At 41.5% G+C, this 20,030-nt stretch overlaps 1 protein-coding gene across 2 annotated transcripts; it reads right to left on the reverse strand.

Annotated features, from left to right (window-relative positions):
* Positions 1-5,937: 5,937 nt before the first annotated feature.
* LOC137084787 (E3 ubiquitin/ISG15 ligase TRIM25-like) lies at positions 5,938-19,302 on the reverse strand. Of its 2 annotated transcripts, XM_067451255.1 has the most exons (8): positions 19,152-19,295; positions 17,215-17,392; positions 14,561-15,136; positions 12,310-12,405; positions 11,858-12,091; positions 11,591-11,741; positions 9,140-9,199; positions 5,938-9,008 (listed from the first exon to the last, which is right to left on the reverse strand). In XM_067451255.1, exons 3-8 carry the CDS (start codon positions 15,119-15,121, stop codon positions 8,446-8,448), a joined length of 1,665 nt encoding a protein of 554 aa, XP_067307356.1. In that variant the 5' UTR covers positions 15,122-15,136; positions 17,215-17,392; positions 19,152-19,295; the 3' UTR covers positions 5,938-8,445. The 2 variants fall into 2 exon arrangements, with proteins under 2 accessions (XP_067307356.1, XP_067307355.1); XM_067451254.1 differs by lacking the exon at positions 17,215-17,392 and having other exon boundaries at positions 19,152-19,302.
* Positions 19,303-20,030: the final 728 nt, after the last annotated feature.

Below are 20,030 nucleotides of genomic sequence, written 5' to 3' on the forward strand. Positions count from 1 at the left end.
TTGCTTAAAATCACAGCATATCTCTTGATACCAATGATCTAGTTAAATGGTTTGTAATAACTAATAAAATATGTGTTTCTTTGTTTCTAACACACTTCCAGCAATCGGTGTGTAAAATAACTAAAACACTAATGAGTTTATGTTTGTTGTACAATGTCATTGGGCATCAAAGCTTTCAGAAATCATTTATTGTTTTAACATGTGATGTTTCTTATGAGAACAGGTTTTCATTCAGCTGTTGTGGAGAAACACAATCACAGACGATCTTACACAGATCATGAATACTGGAGACAAAATGTTTCCTAAAACAGCCCCATTTTCATCAAAAGATTACTACCACAAACGCATCATTTCATTTCATTTGCTATTTATTTGATCACAATTACAACATTAGTTACATACTAAACTGAAGAAAGCAGAAATATAAAGATGAATCTGAAACAAACATTTCTACAACTGACATGTTTCTACTACTGGTCTATGTGAAAACTGAGCCTCTGAAAAAGTTTCTCTGCATCAGATACTGTAGTAGTCAGATACTGTAAAATTGAAAGTACATGACTTTAATCAACCAAACGTCCCCGGTTACGTATGTAACCTTAGTTCCCTGAGAACAGGGAACGAGACGCTGCCTCAGCTGACGCTACGGGGAACGCCTTCAGCGTGACAGGTGTCTGAAATCGCTATCAAATCACAATCCTACTGACCGTCGGCAGCTGGTGATGTCATCACCGTGCGACCAAGAAGTATAAAAGGGCACTGTGCCAACATGACGCTATCCGCTTCGTCTGAAGGGACTGTGGGCAGGCACACCTTGAAGCATGGCCATCTGACGCAGTGTCTCGTTCCCTGTTCTCAGGGAACTAAGGTTACATACGTAACCGGGGACGTTCCCTTTCGAAAAGGAACTCGAGCTGCGTCAGCTGCCGCTACGGGGAACGATATACCCATGCCGCCATGCTGAGGGGAGTGCACGCCCCTTACTGGCAGTGGGAACTGCCTGGACGAGAGTTCGCAGAAAGTCTGAACCACTCCCCCTCTAGCCACACAGGCTGCCAGTGACATCATTCCCTATGGTCATAGCCCAAGCTATATGCCTAAGAGAGAACCTTATTAAGTTTTATCTGAGGTTTCCTACCCTCGGCTTGCTCGAAGGCCTGGGACCTACTACTTCGACGGAAGGAGTCCCTTAAGGGAATGTGGCTAGGGGACCCGAGGGCGCCCCAGCCCGTCACTTATTCGGGAAAGCCTTCACCGAACGCCACCAGGGAGGCCTCACCTGGTATCACTTCTGTGGGACACCCCAGCTTGGCCAACCCTGTCTGTAAAACAGAGCCTCCGGACATCGCTCTCTTACTCATGAGCATCCAGACTGAGGGACTGCAAACTGGCAATGTCCTCCTCAGACCGGAACTCGGAGATGGGAATCCTGGAGAGCAGTACTCAGCTTAGTGCTTCTTACCCTTGCCAGCGAGGAGTCTCTTCTGCTCAATCCTAGGATCTACTGAACACAGGGGATGCCATCTGAGGCGTGCTGAAACCCAGCGAGCCCACAAAGTTGGGCTGACAGTGGCTTGTCTGCTGGCTGATGAAGACTGGACATCCAGTCACTACCTGGGGACTCATCCCAGGGAGGCCGTAAGGGGCCTACTTTTGACGAGGTTTCTGCAGAGGCCTACCACCTGACCCAGAGTTAACTGCCGGACTTCTTCGGCTGGCGTCTCCCCGCCAGCCAGCCTTCTATAGATGGTCCACCCCAGCGGCCCGTAGAAGCCTTCTGCGATGGCGCAGTCTCCCAAGCAGCGCCTACCAGCATCAACAGCCTAGGCCAACTTGATGCACTAGCATCGGTCTGATTATCCCACAAACAAAGGCCCTAAAGAGGGCTGGGACAGACCTTACTGCAGTTCCTGCTCTAGCCTGACCTCACATATTCATCTAGATCTTTCACTAGCAGAGGTGCTAATGCTAATGCAAAGGTGGCTACGGCTAAAAAAGTTCGCTAGGAGAATGTGCGTCAGTTTACATCGCTGCTACATGCCCGCGGCATGTGCGGTGGCCTCAACTGCTCATATTACACATATCCAGAAGAGAAACAGCCTTATAAACTACCGTTGCTACACTAGCAAACATACAGCCTACATAAACACTCTGTGTTTATCACAAACATCGTTCTAGCCACCTTAACAGGGGAACTACAGGCCCAAACTTTTCCAATTGTTACACATTTTTTGCAAAAAAACATCCCTCAGGGAAGCATAGAGTCCAAACATACAAAAGAAAAGAAAGAATGTTTGCCCTAAAAGGGGACTCACCCGCTGTCTTCAGTGCCTCATCGCTTCATGTAACATGCATGCTTCGGCGCACTAACCTGAGGGTTGGGCGCTCTCACACACCGGCCTAGCAGGCTGTCAGAGTCTCACATCCGCTCATCATAGGCCCGCCTGGCCTGATGTTAAGCGCGCCCGGAGAGAAAAAGGAAGAAAGGAAGGGACATATCACATTCTCCACGCCCTCCGGGGCGGAGACTCACCGCGCTTCCGGCGCTGGAAGTGGTTCTTCTCCCCAATGTCCCTCCTCCTGTTGCGGGTGTCCCGCCTCTTCTGCGTCCTACTCCTCCACGGAGGGGGCGCACGAGAGGCCATGCTACTACGTTGGCCCAGCCGATGATCCTCAGATCTCGACGGGCCAGGGACACCCTCCTGCCTGGGCGCCACCCCGGACCTCAGCGGAATACAGGTTCTATAAGCCGGCGAGCACGCCCTCGCCTCTCTGAACCTTCCAACCACCGCCTCGACGGAGGTGCCAAAAAGTTCAGAGGGTGAGACCGGGGCATCGAGGAGAAAGGCCTTTTCTTTCACCCCGATGTCCGCTAGGTTCAGCCACAGATGCCTCTCCGTGGCGACCATAGCCGCCATCGACCGTCCGATGGCGACTGCTGTCTGTTTGGCCGCCCGGAGAGAGAGGTCCGTGGTGCGGCGCAACTCGGCCATCGCATCAGGGGGTAGGTCGGCCTGATAAGCCTGCAACACTGACATAGTGTGCAAGGCCGCCGCCTGACCCGCCGAAGTGTATGCCCTGCCATTAAGACGTGAAGTCGTCTTCAAAGGTTTTGATGGCAGGGCCGGAGCTCTTAGTGTCGATGGCCGCCCAGACGCGAGATAGTTCGCGAACATCTCGTCAATGGGCGGCATCGACACATACCCTGCCTCGGCCAATCCCTCGACATCAGCGAAATTAAAATGCTGATGCCGATGGATTCGCACCGAGTAGGGTTTCTTCCATGCCCCCACGACCTGCTCGTGAAGGTCGGGGAGGAATGGAAGGCTCCCGGGAGCTGGGCGGCTATGGTCGGGGAGAAACCGATCGCCCAATCTATCCCGGCGGGCAGCCTCTCCCCTAGCTCTCTGCCACGGCAACTAAAGCCTCAGTGCCGCGCGCCGCATCACGTCCAGCAGCTCCTCATACACGGGGCAGGATGGCTGGGAGGAGTCGGCCTCAGCCTCATCATCCTCCTTATCCACAGCCATCCTCTGATCTAATGGAAGAGCACGGGCTGACGAAGAGGAGGAGTCTCCCTCTGTCTCCTCCTCCGTCAGCCTGCCCTCGCGACCTGGCTGATCGTCCGCGAGCACTGTGCTCTCCAGACGATGAGCCAGGTCCATCTGGGAGCCCCAGGACAAACGGCGCCGCTCAGCCTCGGCATGAGCGGGACCGCTCCCAGATGCTGGCTCTTCTTCCCTCGAGAAGAAGGCCAAACGAGAGCGGAGCGTCTTCATCGGAAAACACTCGCAGTTCACGCAGGAAGCCCCCACGAGAACCTCCCGCGCGTGCTCTTCCCCCAGGCAGAGCACACAAAGGGTATGCGTGTCCTCAGGCGTGAGAAACCTGGGACACGGATCAGCGCATTTCCTATACGCCCCCTTACTTTTCCGTGTGCATTTCATTTTTCAAATTTGACAGACTTTCTAGCGACCCAGACAGAACAGTCCCTGAAGACGAAAAGGATAGCGTCATGTTGGCACGGTGCCCTTTTATACTTCCTGGTCGCACGGTGATGACATCACCAGCTGCCGACGGTCAGTAGGATTGTGATTTGATAGCGATTTCAGACACCTGTCTGAAGGTGTCTGAAGGCATTCCCCGTAGCGTCAGCTGACGCAGCTCGAGTTCCCTTTCGAAAGGGAACTAGAAAATACACTTTTTTTTTGTTTAACAATAATTAAACCTTTTTACATGTTTTATTCATTTACATTTACATTTAATCATTTAGCAGACACTTTTATCCAAAGCGACTTACAAAAAAAGGGAGAGTAATAGAAGCAACGAAACAGACAAGGCCAACAACCTGTAAGAGCTGTAAGAAATCTCAATTAATTAGCACAGTACACAATTTTTTTTTTTTTAAGACATCTACAACAAAAACTCACGTACGCAAAATGCCGAACACTGGATTTTGATAGCTATGATAACAACCCATTAGGACTAAGGCTGTTGCCCCAGCTGTTGTCGTTAATGCAGATTCAGTGGCCCAATGGGTTGGTTTTGTATGGCATTCTAGCTAAACGCGCAGCAATAGCCATCTACAACAAAAACTCACGTACGCAAAATACAGAACACTGGATTCTGATAGTTATGATAACTATGTAACATACCCGCCTGAAGGCACAAATCCGGATGAGAGACGTAGATATGATCCAGGAGTGTGCGCTTTTTGGTCGTTGCTGTGGTGATCAGTAAGTGCTATTCTGTATTGGTCAAGTGCAATTGGAAAAGATGTGTCTTAAGATGTTTTTTAAAAATGGCTACAGACTCGGCAGCACGAATTGAGATCGGCAGGTCATTCCACCAGGTGGGAACAGTCCAGGAAAATGTCTGTGAGAGCGATTTCATGCCTCTTTGGGATGGAACCACGAGGTGCCGCTCGCTCGCAGAACGCAAGCTTCTGGAGGGTGTGTAAGTCTGAACAAGTGAGTTTAGGTATATTGGTGCAGAGCCAGTGGTTGTTTTGTAGGCGATAACTAGTGCCTTGAATTTGATGCGAGCAGCCATTGGCAAACAGTGCCGTTTGATGAAGAGAGGCGTAACATGCGCTCTCTTCGGCTCATTAAAGACCACTCTCGCCGCTGCATTCTGGATCAGCTGCAAGGGTTTGATAGTGCATGCTGGAAGCCCAGCCAGAAGAGCATTACAATAGTCCAGTCTGGAGAGAACAAGAGCTTGAACCAGGAGTTGTGCAGCCTGTTCTGATAGGAAGGGTCTAATCTTTCTAATGTTGTATAAAGCAAATCTGCAGGACCGGCCTGTTGCAGTAATGTGGTCAGTGAAGTTTAACTGGTCATCAATCACAACTCCAAGGTTCCTGGCTGTCCTTGATGGAGTTATGGTCGATGAACCAAGCTGAATGGAGAAATTTTGATGAAGTGCTGGGTTGGTTGAGAAAACAAGTAATTCTGTCTTTGCAAGATTGAGTTTAAGATGATGCTCTTTCATCCAGTCAGAAATGTCTGTCAGACAGGTAGCGATACGAACATTGACTGTAGGATCATCTGGTTGAAATGAGAAGTAGAGTTGAGTGTCATCAGCATAGCAGTGATAGGAGAAGCCGTGTTTCTGAATGACAGAACCTAATGATGACATGTAGATGGAGAAGAGAAGTGGTCCAAGGACTGAGCCCTGTGGAACCCCAGTAGCTAGATGATGTGACTTAGACACTACACCTCTCCATGACACCCTGTAGGACCTACCAGAGAGGTAAGACCTGAACCACTGGAGAGCAGATCCTGAGATCCCCATCCTCTTAAGTGTTGCCAGGAGGATCTGGTGGTTAACTGTGTCAAAAGCAGCAGACAGATCCAGCAGAATGAGCACTGAGGATTTGGAAGCTGCTTTTGCCAGTCTCAGTCGAATGGCCGCTTTTGAAGCCGGATTGGTTGTTGTCTAGGAGGTTGTCCCGTTCAAGAAACATAGAGAGTTGATTGAACACAACTCGCTCAAGGGTCTTTGCAATGAAAGGCAGAAGGGATACCGGTCGGTAGTTTTCTAAAAGTGCTGGATTCAGAGAGGGTTTCTTAAGCAGTGGGGTTACCCGAGCCTGCTTAAATGCTGTGGGAAAGGCTCCCGTGTGAAGAGAAGTGTTGACAATGTGAGTGAGTGCAGGAGTGATTGAAGAAGAAATAGCCTGAAGGAGGTGAGTGGGAATAGGATCAAGTGGACAGGTAGTAGGGTGATTGGAAAGGATGAGTTTTGAAATATCTGCCTCGGAGAGCGGAGAGAACGATGGAAGCGTGTTCGTGTTAGTTGTTGAGATGTGCGTGTCAGTTTGTGATGAGGAGAACTGTTTGCTAATGAGAGCTGTTTTGTTTGTGAAAAATGATGCAAAGTCATCAGCTATAAGAGTTGATGAAGGAGGGGGAGGAGGAGGACAAAGGAGAGAGGAGAATGTTTTAAAGAGTTTGCGAGAGTCAGAGCAATTGTTGATTTTGTTGTGGTAGTATGTTGTTTTAGCAGTGGAGACATTTGTAGAGAGAGTATTCAGAACTATTACATTTAAATTAATCTTTAACTGTCAAATACAGTCAGGTAGCTGCACTGTTTTCTGATAAATTATATTTTTAAATTCTGCTCTTCTATGATCCTGACAAATGAACCTTCTCCAGAATAAAAAGCAGGGTATAAGGAATGAGTGAAAGTGGTCTGGACTCTGTGAAGGAGAGTCATTGTGTCAGAGACGCTGTAGAAGGCCAGAGTTCCTGCTCTGTGATCCAGATACACTCCTATTCTAGAGGAGCAGACTTGGGCTTTATTATGTGTGAAATAGAGATACTGATGATAGCGTGACAATCTTTAAGATTTTTTTTTTAAAGCCAAGTTAACGGTTATCACTGCTTCCTTTACGTCCAATTCCTTTGTAACAAACTGCTACAGCCAATTCGTTCCCACTGCACTCGACCTCCCAGTAACAGTGACCGCACAAACCCTCTTGACACAAGATGAAATCAAACTCATCAATTATTCTTTAATGGTCCGCCTAGAAACAAAAAAACTGTGACAACGAGCACTTACCAGGATCAACTAAAGACTGGATTATATAAAGTTCGCGACTCCATTGTTACAGTAAATTTGAACAAAATTTCAAACTTTTCCCGCTATTGACGAGTTCTCTCATCTTTTATGAGAAAACGCTTGATGTGTTTTTTACGACTTTCCATGTTATCGCTTATACAAAGGTAGGAGGCACTATTGTGATAGTTTCTCCAGATCAAAACACAGACAAACAAGAATCAGAAATTAGCGAGTTTTGCCAAGTCCGTAGTTTTCACATGGAATTGGGTTATTTGTTTTTGGCGCAGGTAAAAACAATTTCACAGGTTGATTTATAGCCACGTGTAATACAGTTAGTAGCTGGGAAGGAAGGAGGCGGGAACCGGCGAACGTTCAAACAACTTTTTAATTCAAAATAAATAAACAAAACTAAAGTAAAGTAAAACCGCGGGCAGGCCCTCATGGACGACTGCCCGCAAACACACAAAATAAAACGTGGGCAGCCCCTCACGGACGACTGCCCACAAACACAAACAAAACATAACATAAACTCCAGGCCTGGTCCTCTCTCGTCTTCTGCAGCCCTTGCTCCTCCTTATATGCTCCCGTCACATGGCCGTGAGACGAGACCGGTGTGCCACGCAGCTGGCACTCGTGAACATTAATCACCGGCCCGCTCTCGCGGTCCCTCGCCCCGCTGCCTGTCACACCACACCTCGAAATAAGCTTTTGACGTTCCAACACCCTCAAAACACCCCCCCGGATATACAAATTCTTACAAAAGAATGTACAAAAAAGCTGCACTAAATAAGCTTGCTGAAGATGAGCACTTTCAAATGCCAAGATGATGAAATACATAAAGGTTCACTGTAATATTTGATTATGAAAAATCTCTTAATAGACTGCAGATTTATTTACTGTCATAAGGTATTTGTGATAACTAAGAAAGTACATGACATTAATCAACCAAACTAGAAAATACAATCTAAATTAAGTAAACTGTTTTACATATATATGTTTTAAGTATACAGAATTACTATTGAATTAAAATTAATGTTTGAGGAGTAAATTTAACTTGTTATTTTGTAACACTTTACTTAAAGCCTTTGTGTATAATACATTATAAAAGTAATTTAATGTGGTAATTATGCCTTGTACTGCACCTTATAATGCATTGTATGATCTCATGAATAACCATAACCACAATAATAATACATAATACTTATCTATTGATTAAACACACATTTAGTGTTATAATGCATTTTAACTTTGGTTAAAATTATTTATGAAAAAATATAATGTGTTATATCCTACATTCTGAATACCTTTATAATGTATTATACGTAAGGGCTTTAAGTAAAGTGTTACTTTATCAAATACAGTCATGTAGATTTTAATATATTATTTTATGAAAATGATATTTTTTTTACATTTAAAATTTTGCTCTTTTATGATCATGACAGATGAACCGTTACCAGAATAAAAAGCAGGGTATAAGGGTTCAGTGAAAGTGGTCTGGACTCTGTGAAGGAGAGTCATTGTGTCAGAGACGCTGTAGAAGGCCAGAGTTCCTGCTCTGTGATCCAGATACACTCCTATTCTAGAGGAGCAGACAGCAGGGAGAGGGACTTGCTCATTATCATGTGTGAAATAGACCTTCTGCTTATCAAGTGAAAATCTCCACGATTTTTTGTTGAAGCCAAGTCTACAGTCATTACTTTTTCCTTTACGTCCAATTCCTTTGTAACAAACTGCTACAGACCAGTCGTCCCCACTGCACTCGACCTCCCAGTAACAGCGATCACACAAACCCTCTCGACACAAGATGTAAATATACCAATCAAATCGTTCTGGGTGATCAGGATACTGCTGGACTTTATCTGAATGTGTTGCTTTTCTGTTGTCTTCAGACAAGATGAGCTTTTTGTTTGCAGTGTTTGGATCCAGTTGCAGCTGACAGAAATCTAAGTTGGCGAAATGGACACAAACATTATTATTATTATTATTATTATTATTATAACCTTAATATTTCACTTTGACTATTTATTAGTTAATATGTACAGTATTTGTGTTTGTGAAAAATAGCTCAACTTACATTGCCTAAATACATTTTGAGTCTTTGGTTCTGGAGTCTGTGCAACATGAACATTTGACACTGAAAATAAGAAACACAATTGTAAAGTCAATATTAAGGTCTAATCCTATATAGTATGAATTAGGGAACATTTTTGTCAACTTCTCATTTCGATCATTAACAGGTCTCAAAAAACGAATTCCTGAGTACTGTGGGGGCAGGACGTGTGTGTGTGTGTGTGTGTGTGTTGGGGGGGGGGGGGGGGGGGGGGTCTGTCATGAAAATGACAATTATTTTAAGACTGTTACGAAAAGTAATGTTAACAAAAATATGACACGAGAGCATGAACCTATGACTAAACAAAAAAACAACACCGCTAAATTATAATGCGTCAATTATATCGAAAAGAAATATAGCTGTTGGAGGTAAAGCTGAAGATTATGATCTCCAGAAAAATTAAAGCTTGTTCTAGGACACATTCTATGATAGAGTAATCTCTCTAGACTCATTTTCACTTGATTCCCTTAAGCAAACCTGAAAGCAGGACTTGGGCACTGACATTTCTGAGGACCAGTGGACCAGTGGGGGTTATGTTGTTGCTGACCTGTTCTGTTACCCTTCAAGCTTCATTCTATTTTTTTTCAGACACCTTGTTTCATTCTGCATCATTTTTAACACAATTCACATGTCTGCAAAAAATGTAATAATAATAATAAAAAAAGGTAAATAAATAAATAAATAAATAAAACATGGCCTTGTCCCAACTTTTTTGAGTGTTGATGCCATGACATTTAAAAATCAACATATTTTCCCCTTAAAATTATACAGTTTAAACATTTGATATGTCATCTATGTTGTATTCTGAATAAAAATATTGAAATTCGAAACTTCCACATCATTGCATTATGTTATTATTCACAATTTGTACTGTGTCCTAACTTTTTTGGAATCAGGTTTGTAAAAAAAAAAAAGAAGACAAAAAAAAAAGAAAAAATATATTTATAAGGAATACGACCGCCTCAAAAACAAAAACAAATCATTGTCAGTAATAGAAGAAATTACATTTGATCTGAAACGGAGTGAATTAACGGTCAGTAAACTGCAGGTTTGCTATCTGGTTTTTAAAATCAACCAAAGTGTTATATTTAAGATCAGGGTTTGAAATTAACTTTTTGACTCACCGGCCAATTTGGCAACATTTTTAAGGTACCGTCCAAGATTATTGTAATAACAAGATTATTTATATTACACACACACACACACACACACACACACACACACACACACACACACACACACACACACACACACACACACACACACACACACACACACACTTCAGACCCCCTTACATTTTTCACTCTTTGTTATATTGCAGCCATGTGCTAAAATCATTTTAAGTTAATTTTAAAATGACACAGAGTTGTTGACATTTTTGCAGATAAAAATAAGAAAAACTGAAATTTCACATGGTCCTAAGTATTCAGACCCTTTGCTGTGACACTCATATATTTAACTCAGGTGCTGTCCATTTCTTCTGATCATCCTTGAGATGGTTCTACACCTTCATTTGAGTCCAGCTGTGTTTGATTAAACTGATTGGACTTGATTAGGAAAGCCACACACCTGTCTATATAAGACCTTACAGCTCACAGAGCATGTCAGAGCAAATGAGAATCAGGAGGTCAAAGGAACTGCCTGGAGAGCTCAGAGACTGAATTGTGGCAAGGCACAGATCTGGCCAAGGTTACAAAAAATGACAGAGTGGCCTGACGGAAGCCTCTCTTCAGTGAAAGACACATGAAAGTTTGATAAAAAAAACACCTGAAGGACTCCAAGATGGTGAGAAATAAGATTATCTGGTCTGATTATGAGACTTTTTGGCTTTAATTTTAAGCAGTATGTGTGGAGAAAAATATCACCTGTCCAATACAGTCTCAACAGTGACAAATGGTGGCAGCATCATGCTGTGGGGGTGTTTTTCGGCTGCAGGGACAGGACGACTAATTACAATCGAGTGAAAGATGATTGCAGCCATGTACAGGGATATCCTGGATTAAAACCTTCTCCAGAGTGCTCAAGACCTCAGACTGGGCCGAAGGTTCACCTTCCAACAAGACAATGAGCCTAAGCGCACAGCTAAAATAAGTGGCTTCACAACAACTCCGTGACTGTTCTTGTCCTGTCTTAAACCTGTCTTGTCCTGTTCTTGCCCTGACTTAAACCCAATTGAGCATCTCTGGAGAGACCTAAAATTTGCTGTCCACCAACGTTTACCATTCAACCTGACAAAATATGTTTGTTCAAGCAAGCCAGATATGCACAGATTCTGCGCAATATGCTGTATTTAATTCATCATGATGACTCACAAGTTGAGTATTTGCCCTAAATCTGCACAGATTTGGCTTACACAAGCTTGCCCATCCCTAGTATGAATGACACATTTTATATTCCAAGGAAAATCCCTCAAACCTTCTCTGGATATTTTAGCTGTTTGCTGTTGACAGACGTCCTCCAAAACCTCTCTGAATGTTGAGATTGAAATGTCTTTAAAATACAGATGAGTGTGTTGAGTGATAGGAAGGTCTTCAAATATGGGTAAAACACACACAGACTGACAGCTCTGAAATGAGACAAATAATTTAGTCGTAGTTTGTGATATCTTGTCTAAAAAAAACAAAAAAACAATCATGGCACCATAGTAAAAAATTTTAGCTTCTAAAAATTTTGCATCATTACCTTCAGACAATGAAGTGGATCATCAGAAATCAGAAGTTTGTCAATCTCTGCTTGTCTTTTTCGGAGTTCTGTCAGCTCTTGATCCAGATGTTTGTGAAGTTCCTCTGCTCGATCTATCTCAGTCTTCTCCTGAGCTCTAATCTGATCTTTAATCTCAGAGCGTTTCTTCTCACGAGAGCACATGAGCTCAGTGAAGACCTTCTCAATGTCCTCCATGGTCTCTAGCGCTGAACTCTGTCAGAGACACAAAGATATGATCACACACAGCAACAACAGCTTAAATAATAAATTTACATTTCCATTGTCATATATGTTGTTCCAATCCAAAGTGATTATGTTTTCAGTCTAATAAAAATTAGCAAGATTACAATTCGGGCTGTTTAAAACATTAAAACAAATATCTGTTGTACTAGTGATTTGAGACGTTGTCTGGTCCTCATACTTGTACTCACTTTAAAAGACTTCACAGCTTCACTGAGTTCCCGCTGACCTCTCTCTCGCTCCTGGATCAGCTTCTGACACACCAGCTTTATCTCCTTTAACTCTTCCTGAGGATGTTAACATACAAAGTTAATGTTAAAATTTTCTTGTTTCTTGGGCTTCACCTTTTTACTTTCCTTGTATAATACTGACTTTTCTGCCATGGTGCGTGCACACACTAGACAAAACATAATTACACAATCTCACACACCCAGACAATAAAGATACACATACACACATTTTGCGCACATACATGTCTTACTTGATTTTAAATTGAAATACCATATATGGTACATTTGATTTTAAGCATGATTGGATGCTCAAGACATCCTGAAGAATGTTGCTTTTTCTTACACCTAGATATATGACCTTTCTTCCTTAATAAATTTGAGAATGTTATAGTACTGCACTGTGTCTGTGTTTCCTTGATCATTCTCCTGAGATATCTCCTGCAGCCACCACACATTACAGGGGTTGGATTATTGGGGTGTAGGTGACTGATGACTGGCTGAGTATAGTAAGGCTAGAGATAGTCTACATAAAAGTTAATTCAAACAGTTAAAGGTGCCCTAGAATTAAAAAATTAATTAACCTTGCCATAGTGAAATAATAAGAGTTCAATACATGGACATCACATACTGTGAGTCTCAAACACCATTGCCTCCTACTTCTTATGTAAATCTCATGAATGAAAAACATAAACACATGATTCTCAACATAATGCCAACCGTGACGCAAGCGCTGGGGATCATTTATATGCATGCCCCCAACATTTGCATCTGTCCAAACATGTTCATTGTCAGGCGGAACTAACGGAGCCGAATCATTGGGACTGCAGATAAACAAGCGACACTGAAGGATAGCAAAAACGGCAACTCTCATCATGTTCCAGGCTGTGCAGGAGACGTGAGGACTTTTCATATGTCAACAGACATGGTTGAGGTTTATTATAATAGGATACCACAGCAATTTCATTCAAAATCGCTCGTTTGTTTGGCCCATTTCAAGCAATCTTCGCTTAGAGTCTTCAACGTAAGAAAGGGGCAACTGTATTCCTGCAAGCAGTAAGTAGTGATTTATCCACTTATTGACTGTTTAAACAATTTCTGATTAAATTGAAAGTTTCTTAGAGAGACCGCATTGTCTAGATAACGCAAGATGCTAGTACAGTAACAATATGAAACACCAAGTACCATACAAAACTAAATAGTGGGTCTAATGACAAAGGTTAATATTATTTTGTATTACAAAATACAACCGTAGATACGTTGCTTACAGATCGTTCACTCGATCCTTCTAGCAAACGTCACCTTTTTCACCATATAAGTTAAAACGACAGTCATTTGACAAGGCTATTCATTTTGTAAAAATATAAAGTTATATATTTATATTTTTGAGAACTTGCTTGCTTGCATGCTTGAATTTCAGAGTACATCAGTCACTGCGTAGCCTACATTGTGACTACGTTATATATACATGCAATATTGTTGACGAAAAAAGACAAGTCTAAAATGTAGACTGAATGACACTTTAAGCAGAACATCTCAGATGGAGATTGCTAAAATGCAGCTTACTTGTTTATTTGTGTTTTCAGATCATCCGGGCATGAAAGAGAGCTCGCGTGCATATGCTTTTAACAGAAAAGCTCTATTTGGGGGATTTAAATTACTGACATCTGGCAACCGCAATCACGAACGTGCTCTCTCGCATAAACAAGTAGGCTGCATTTTAGCAATCTCCATCAGAGATGTTCTGCTTAAAGTGTCATTCAGTCGGTCTGTTTTCTGTCAGGACTCATGAGCTGCTTCGCTGAACTGCTGTGAGCTGCTGAAATAAGCCAATCAGAGCAGAGCTCAACATTAATATTCATGACCCTTCCAAATAAGGCAAAAACAGAGCATTACATCCTAGGGACAATTTTTAGGGTTGTAAATGGACCTGTAATACTGTATCTGGACCATTTTTGCCCTTAAATAAGCCACATACCCTCTATGTAGATATCAGAGAACAATTTAACATATTGTTTCAACTCATTCTAGGGCACCTTTAATATCTAAAAGAAAGATTAATCTGAATACAGCAACAATCAGGGACCAATTGCACAAAAATGCACCCGTTTGTTTATGCAAAATTTTATATCATCTACTTGTCTGAGTAGTGGATGGGAAAAAAAGTTAAACATAAAATTCTAAATAACAGGTAAAAATTAATAAAACCATTTACCTTTTGATTTGTCCATTCAGATTCCAGTGAAACCACACGGTGACCGTTATGATTGTCAATCATACACAAGTAACAAATGCATTGATGATCATCCTGACAGTAAATCTCTAGAAGTTTCCCATGACTGAGGCAAATGTTCTCCTGAATGTGTCTGGAAGCTTCAACTAGTTTGTGCTTCATAAACGCAGGAGATTCATAGTGAGGCTGCAGGTGAGTTTGACAGAAGGAGACCAAGCACTGCAGACAGGACTTTACAGCTCTGTTCTTCTCTGTAGTGCAAACATCACACTCCACAGCAGCCGTTTGTAGGGACGTCTTCTGCAGCGTCTCCATCATCTCAGCTATCAGAGTGTTCTTCTTCAGTAGAGGTCTCTGACTGAAGCTCTCTCTGCATTGGGGACAGCGGTACGGCGGCCCCTGCTCCTTCTGGCCCCAGCAGTCAGTAATACAGCTCATACAGTAACTGTGTCCACAGGGAATCGTCACCGGCTCCTTCAGCCGATCCAAACAGACGGGACAGCTGAACTGATCCACACACTGACTCGCTGCAGACTCAGACATTTCTGAAGGAATAGCCTACATAAATAAACATGTAAATCATTAATGAATGAGCAAAAAAATATAATAATAGATTTTATTTATAATGCACATTTAATTCCGAAGAATCTCAAAGTGCAACAAAGGGGGAAAAAAAAACAAAAAAAATGAATGACAAGTAAAAATATAGAATACTAAAAACAATCAACCAACACAGAAAACAGAACAGAAACAGAGCTGATGGTGAACAGAAACAGAGCTGATGGTGAACAGAAACAGAGCTGATGGTGAACAGAAACAGAGCTGATGGTGAACAGAAACAGAGCTGATGGTGAACAGAAACAGAGCTGATGGTGAACAGAAACAGAGCTGATGGTGGAAGTCTCTGTAAGCTCTGCAGCACACTGTGGTCCACTCCATGTTTTACATTTCTCCCAGCGGCAGTGTCCTGATGACGTTGTCGAGGCATGACAGCTGAAGACCAGATGATCGGTCTTCATGACGATTCAGACGATGGGGATCGCCACAGCACCATGCAGGGGGCAGAACATTTTTACGGGCACTTCTTTGGACACACCGGGGTCCGCGCAGAAGTCCAAGCCGCTCCACGGCCGGTGTCATGACAAATCCTGTCCCCCTGTGAAATTGTAATCAGGCTCTGAACAGATTACCTATTACAATTTCTTTCAGCCAATAGAATCGCTCCGGGGGTCCTTGCGGACACGATTTCACAGGGGGACAGGATTTGTCATGACTCCGCAAGTCCGCCTATGAAGATGAAATCGTGTCCGCTGGTAGCGGTTTTAAATGCCTGATCAATAGGGATGGGCGTATAGATATGAAGTATCGATATATCGATACTTATGGAAGCATCGAAAGTATTGATACTCAAATAAAAATATCGATACTAAGGTGTTTTTTTTTACCAGTAATTTTGTTTATTTAAAAAGATTATTTGCATACAATACAAATAAACTATGTTAATTGTGTAGATATAGGACTATTTTCCTTCTCATCTGAACCATGATCTGAATGCATGCAAACGCTACAAGACAGAACCAATCGATCACAGAAGAGAGCGTCCGTTCACTGATGACACTATTCAAACAGAACTTCGTTTCCCGAAACTATCATAAGAAACCATTGATGCTTTTAAACACACAGTCCAGAATAATGCTCATCAGAAGACAGAAAAACATAATAGTTTGAGTTATTTCACAATAAAAAAAAAAAGAAATTGTAGCCTACATAGTGCAATATCACTCTTTAAATGTAATGTTAAAAGTTGAAATTGATCATGTTCTATGCTGTAACTAATGTTAATATAAATCCCTATAAGAATAAAAAGGTTGCATTTTATGAGTGCAACGTTCAGTCACTGGCAGTCCCTTGTGAAACTGAACCATGTTTTTTTTTTTTTTTTTACTACAGTAGCCGTAGTTCAAATAGGCTAGTATTTGTAGATTTCCATGGTTAATTTCACTACAACTAAACGTTGTGTTAAAAATGTGTTAAAAAATTATGATCTAATAAGTTGCAATTAACCTTTCAAATATGTTAAGTGGGTATTTTTACTCTTAGCCATTTAAATAATTTAATATATTTAATCATTTAAAAAAATAAGTTTAAAAGTATCGTATCGATATCGGTGATACTCGCCCATCCCTACTGATCAAAAGTTGTTATACATGGTTCTGGACAAGCAATTGTTTAAAAATAAACTATGAATTCATTGCCATACTAAGTACACACATACACACGCAAAACATTTATTTGAAGTATGTAACTGATTGCTATAATGGGAGCAAAAACATGTTCTGAATTATTTTGACTGATAAACTACCAATACAAAATCATGACATAGTAATGTACCTATAATGTAAATAATAAAGAATAAAAAAAACCCAGCAATATAAAGAACAGGTGCACAAAGTAAATAGATTATATGCTTGCATATATCTTATATACTTATATAAGCACTTATAGATTCAGTTATATACTACTAATATATGAAACATATGCTTTGTAAGACATCAAAGACTATTTTAACACAATTTAAACAGCAAAAATCAAAACGCGATTGTGTAAGAATTGTAATCAGGCTCTGAACAGATTACCTATTAAAATTTCTTTCAGCCAATAGAATCGCTCTGAGGGTCCTTGCGGACACGATTTCACAGGGGGACAGGATTTGTCATGACACCGGATGACGCTAGCCCGGTGCAAACTTCAGCCATCAGCTCAAGCCCGAGGGAGACCACCAGTGAGCAGCCGCGGGGAGCAACATCAAATGTCCTTCAAACCAAAACCAACCGCAGCAAAAAAAAAAAAAAACATCAGAGAAGCGGTGGAAAACGGCAAAGCGACGAACAACGTCCTCTCAGTGGCTGCCAGCAATCAGCAACAGTCCCATTTGTAGCTCTGACTGTTAGACTAGTCACAAACATAATAAAATAAAATCTAAATCTAATAGTACAGTAACATGATTTGTGGGTGGAGAAGCCGCGAACCGACAACGCCAGCGTCCTCTCCCCCACGTTGCCTAGTGTAAACTCCACCTGTTTGGCCCAACGAAGGAATCCAACAGCTGGTCGAAGGAATACTGCGTGTTCGTCTTTTCGGGCGCTTCTATAAAGGACACTGTAATTTATTAAAGTGTGAAGATCCAATTTTAAATCTGACTCCATGTTTTAATTTAATCTGAATCTAATTGTATGTAGTTACCTTGAGTTTGTTACATTTATAAATTACGGCTGATCGTATGATTAGTTGTGATTTAATTTAGATCTTTGATCTCTCTGAGTATCTCTACTTCTCACTATCTTCGTTCATCAAGGGACCCGATATCTCTTAGAGATATGTTTCGCGAATTACATTCTCAAACACAGACGGGCCGGTTCTGATATTAGTCAGAGGATTGCAGAGTGAATATTTTACCTTTAAGTGGTTGCGCCTGCTTACTCATCTTAAAGCGTAATGGGAATAATAATCACAGGAACTGCAACTTGCTAATACAGTGATAGTCAGAAATCAGATTATCGCTAATGTGGTGCTCCATGCTCCCGCCATTGCGTCCTGCTGTTTGATCTACGCCGAGACAACGTTTGCGGAAATACCAGACTCCGTTTGATCGTACTAAAAGAAGCGGCCTTAGAATAATACAAGATTAATCAAAGTTAATGTTTATTTAGCCAGGCAAAATCATCAAAATATAGTCAAATTAAAAGACAATGATACACAACTGATCAGCATACAATGTTACTCAAGTATAAAATAGTATATACATAGTTTCAAAGAGTCATCATTTTACCTGGCTTCTAGAAACACACGGGAACAGTGTGGGAAGTTCTGGATACAGATGCTTCCTCGAGTGGTTTGCTCCTTTCCCTTAAATACTCCACCAGATCAAAGAACAATAAACATTTAGCACCCAAATATTTATGCAGATCTTGGTTCTTTTCTCAGACCTAAATGGTCCCACCTATCCTTGAGGCCTGACAGCAAATGTTTATCAAAAGATCTTTATGAGCATCTCCCCACACCAGAGGAACAAATCCGGTTGTCCTTCTTTTACGACCTGTTTTACTAGAGCTGGAATGTCACCAGTTCCACTGATGTGAGAATGAAACCTGTTTACCAATCACACCAAAAGTATTTGTATTGACCATACAGAAACAGCTTGTGGCAGTATCTGTGATATTTGCATGTGACCCAGAGGGTGAGAGGGTCATATCTCGGCAGGGGTGAGGAAATAGGATTGGGCCAGGTGCAGTCTTGCTTACTCTTGCATTCAGATAGTGAAGTTTTATTGTCTTTATTGCAGCTTTAATCCCTTTAGTTTGTTCTCAGGTGAAATCCATTCTTACACTAGCAACCCAAAATATAAGGTTTAGTTTTGTGTATTAGCATTAAATAATCTTTCACCCGAAGAATTAACGTGACATCCAAATGAACAGAATTGTTTTCAAATACCTACAGTTAAATTATTACAATTAAATATTTCAATGCAACTAAAAAGACAATAAAACCTTTAGTTAAGGATTGTTGTTCTTACCTGCTTTGACAGAATAACAAGTTAAAATATTCCCTCTTTTACAGCTTTAACCAAACTAGAAGAGTGACGATCCTTAGGCAGAGGTTTGTGTAAGCAGGGAAATAGGTTTCGTTTCTCTCAAATCCACAAACTTCCTGGTTTTCAGTGCGCAGATGAGTGCGAGAGAGAAAGAGAGAGAGAGAGAGAGAGAGAGAGAGAGAGAGAGAGAGAGGTACTGCTAATGTGAAGCCACTTTGCTCTCTACTCTGTACTTTGCTTAAAATCACAGCATATCTCTCGATACCAATGATCTAGTTAAATTTGTAATAACTAATAAAATATGTGTTTCTTTGTTTCTAACACACTTCCAGCAATCGGTGTGTAAAATAACTAAAACACTAATGAGTTTATGTTTGTTGTACAATGTCATTGGGCATCAAAGCTTTCAGAAATCATTTATTGTTTTAACATGTGATGTTTCTTATGAGAACAGGTTTTCATTCAGCTGTTGTGGAGAAACACAATCACAGACGATCTTACACAGATCATGAATACTGGAGACAAAATGTTTCCTAAAACAGCCACAAATCAAATGATCACTACAATGTTATTAAAAGAAAATGCCTAATTTGATTTGATTTTCTCTTTATTTGATCACAATTACAACATTTTTTACTGAAGTAAGCAGAAATATAAAGATGAATCTGAAACAAACTTTTATACTGACAGAGGTCTATGTTAAAACTGCCTCTTTATAAAGGTTTCAGGGCTTTTTCTCAGCTTTTTGTAAACCCTGTCAGATACTGTAGTTATGAAAAAGTAAAAACTATGCCAAATCAAAGTCATACCACATCCTGAAGTCAACTGAGTCATTCAAATGCTAAAATGAGGCCCAATATC

This window comes from Pseudorasbora parva, chromosome 8 (assembly GCF_024679245.1).
Source record: "Pseudorasbora parva isolate DD20220531a chromosome 8, ASM2467924v1, whole genome shotgun sequence".
Classification (NCBI taxonomy): domain Eukaryota; kingdom Metazoa; phylum Chordata; class Actinopteri; order Cypriniformes; family Gobionidae; genus Pseudorasbora; species Pseudorasbora parva.

Bases quoted from the DNA above. Each gene is read 5' to 3' on its own strand.
- LOC137084787 (XM_067451254.1), bottom strand. From the start codon at position 15,121: ATGTCTGAGTCTGCAGCGAGTCAGTGTGTGGATCAGTTCAGCTGTCCC. The intron at 9,200-11,590 runs GTTTGAGGGATT...TCTTATTTTCAG, and splicing joins AGCTAAAATATCCAGAGAAG to TGTCAAATGTTCATGTTGCA. The intron at 9,009-9,139 runs GTAAGTTGAGCT...TCGCCAACTTAG, and splicing joins TCAAAATGTATTTAGGCAAT to ATTTCTGTCAGCTGCAACTG.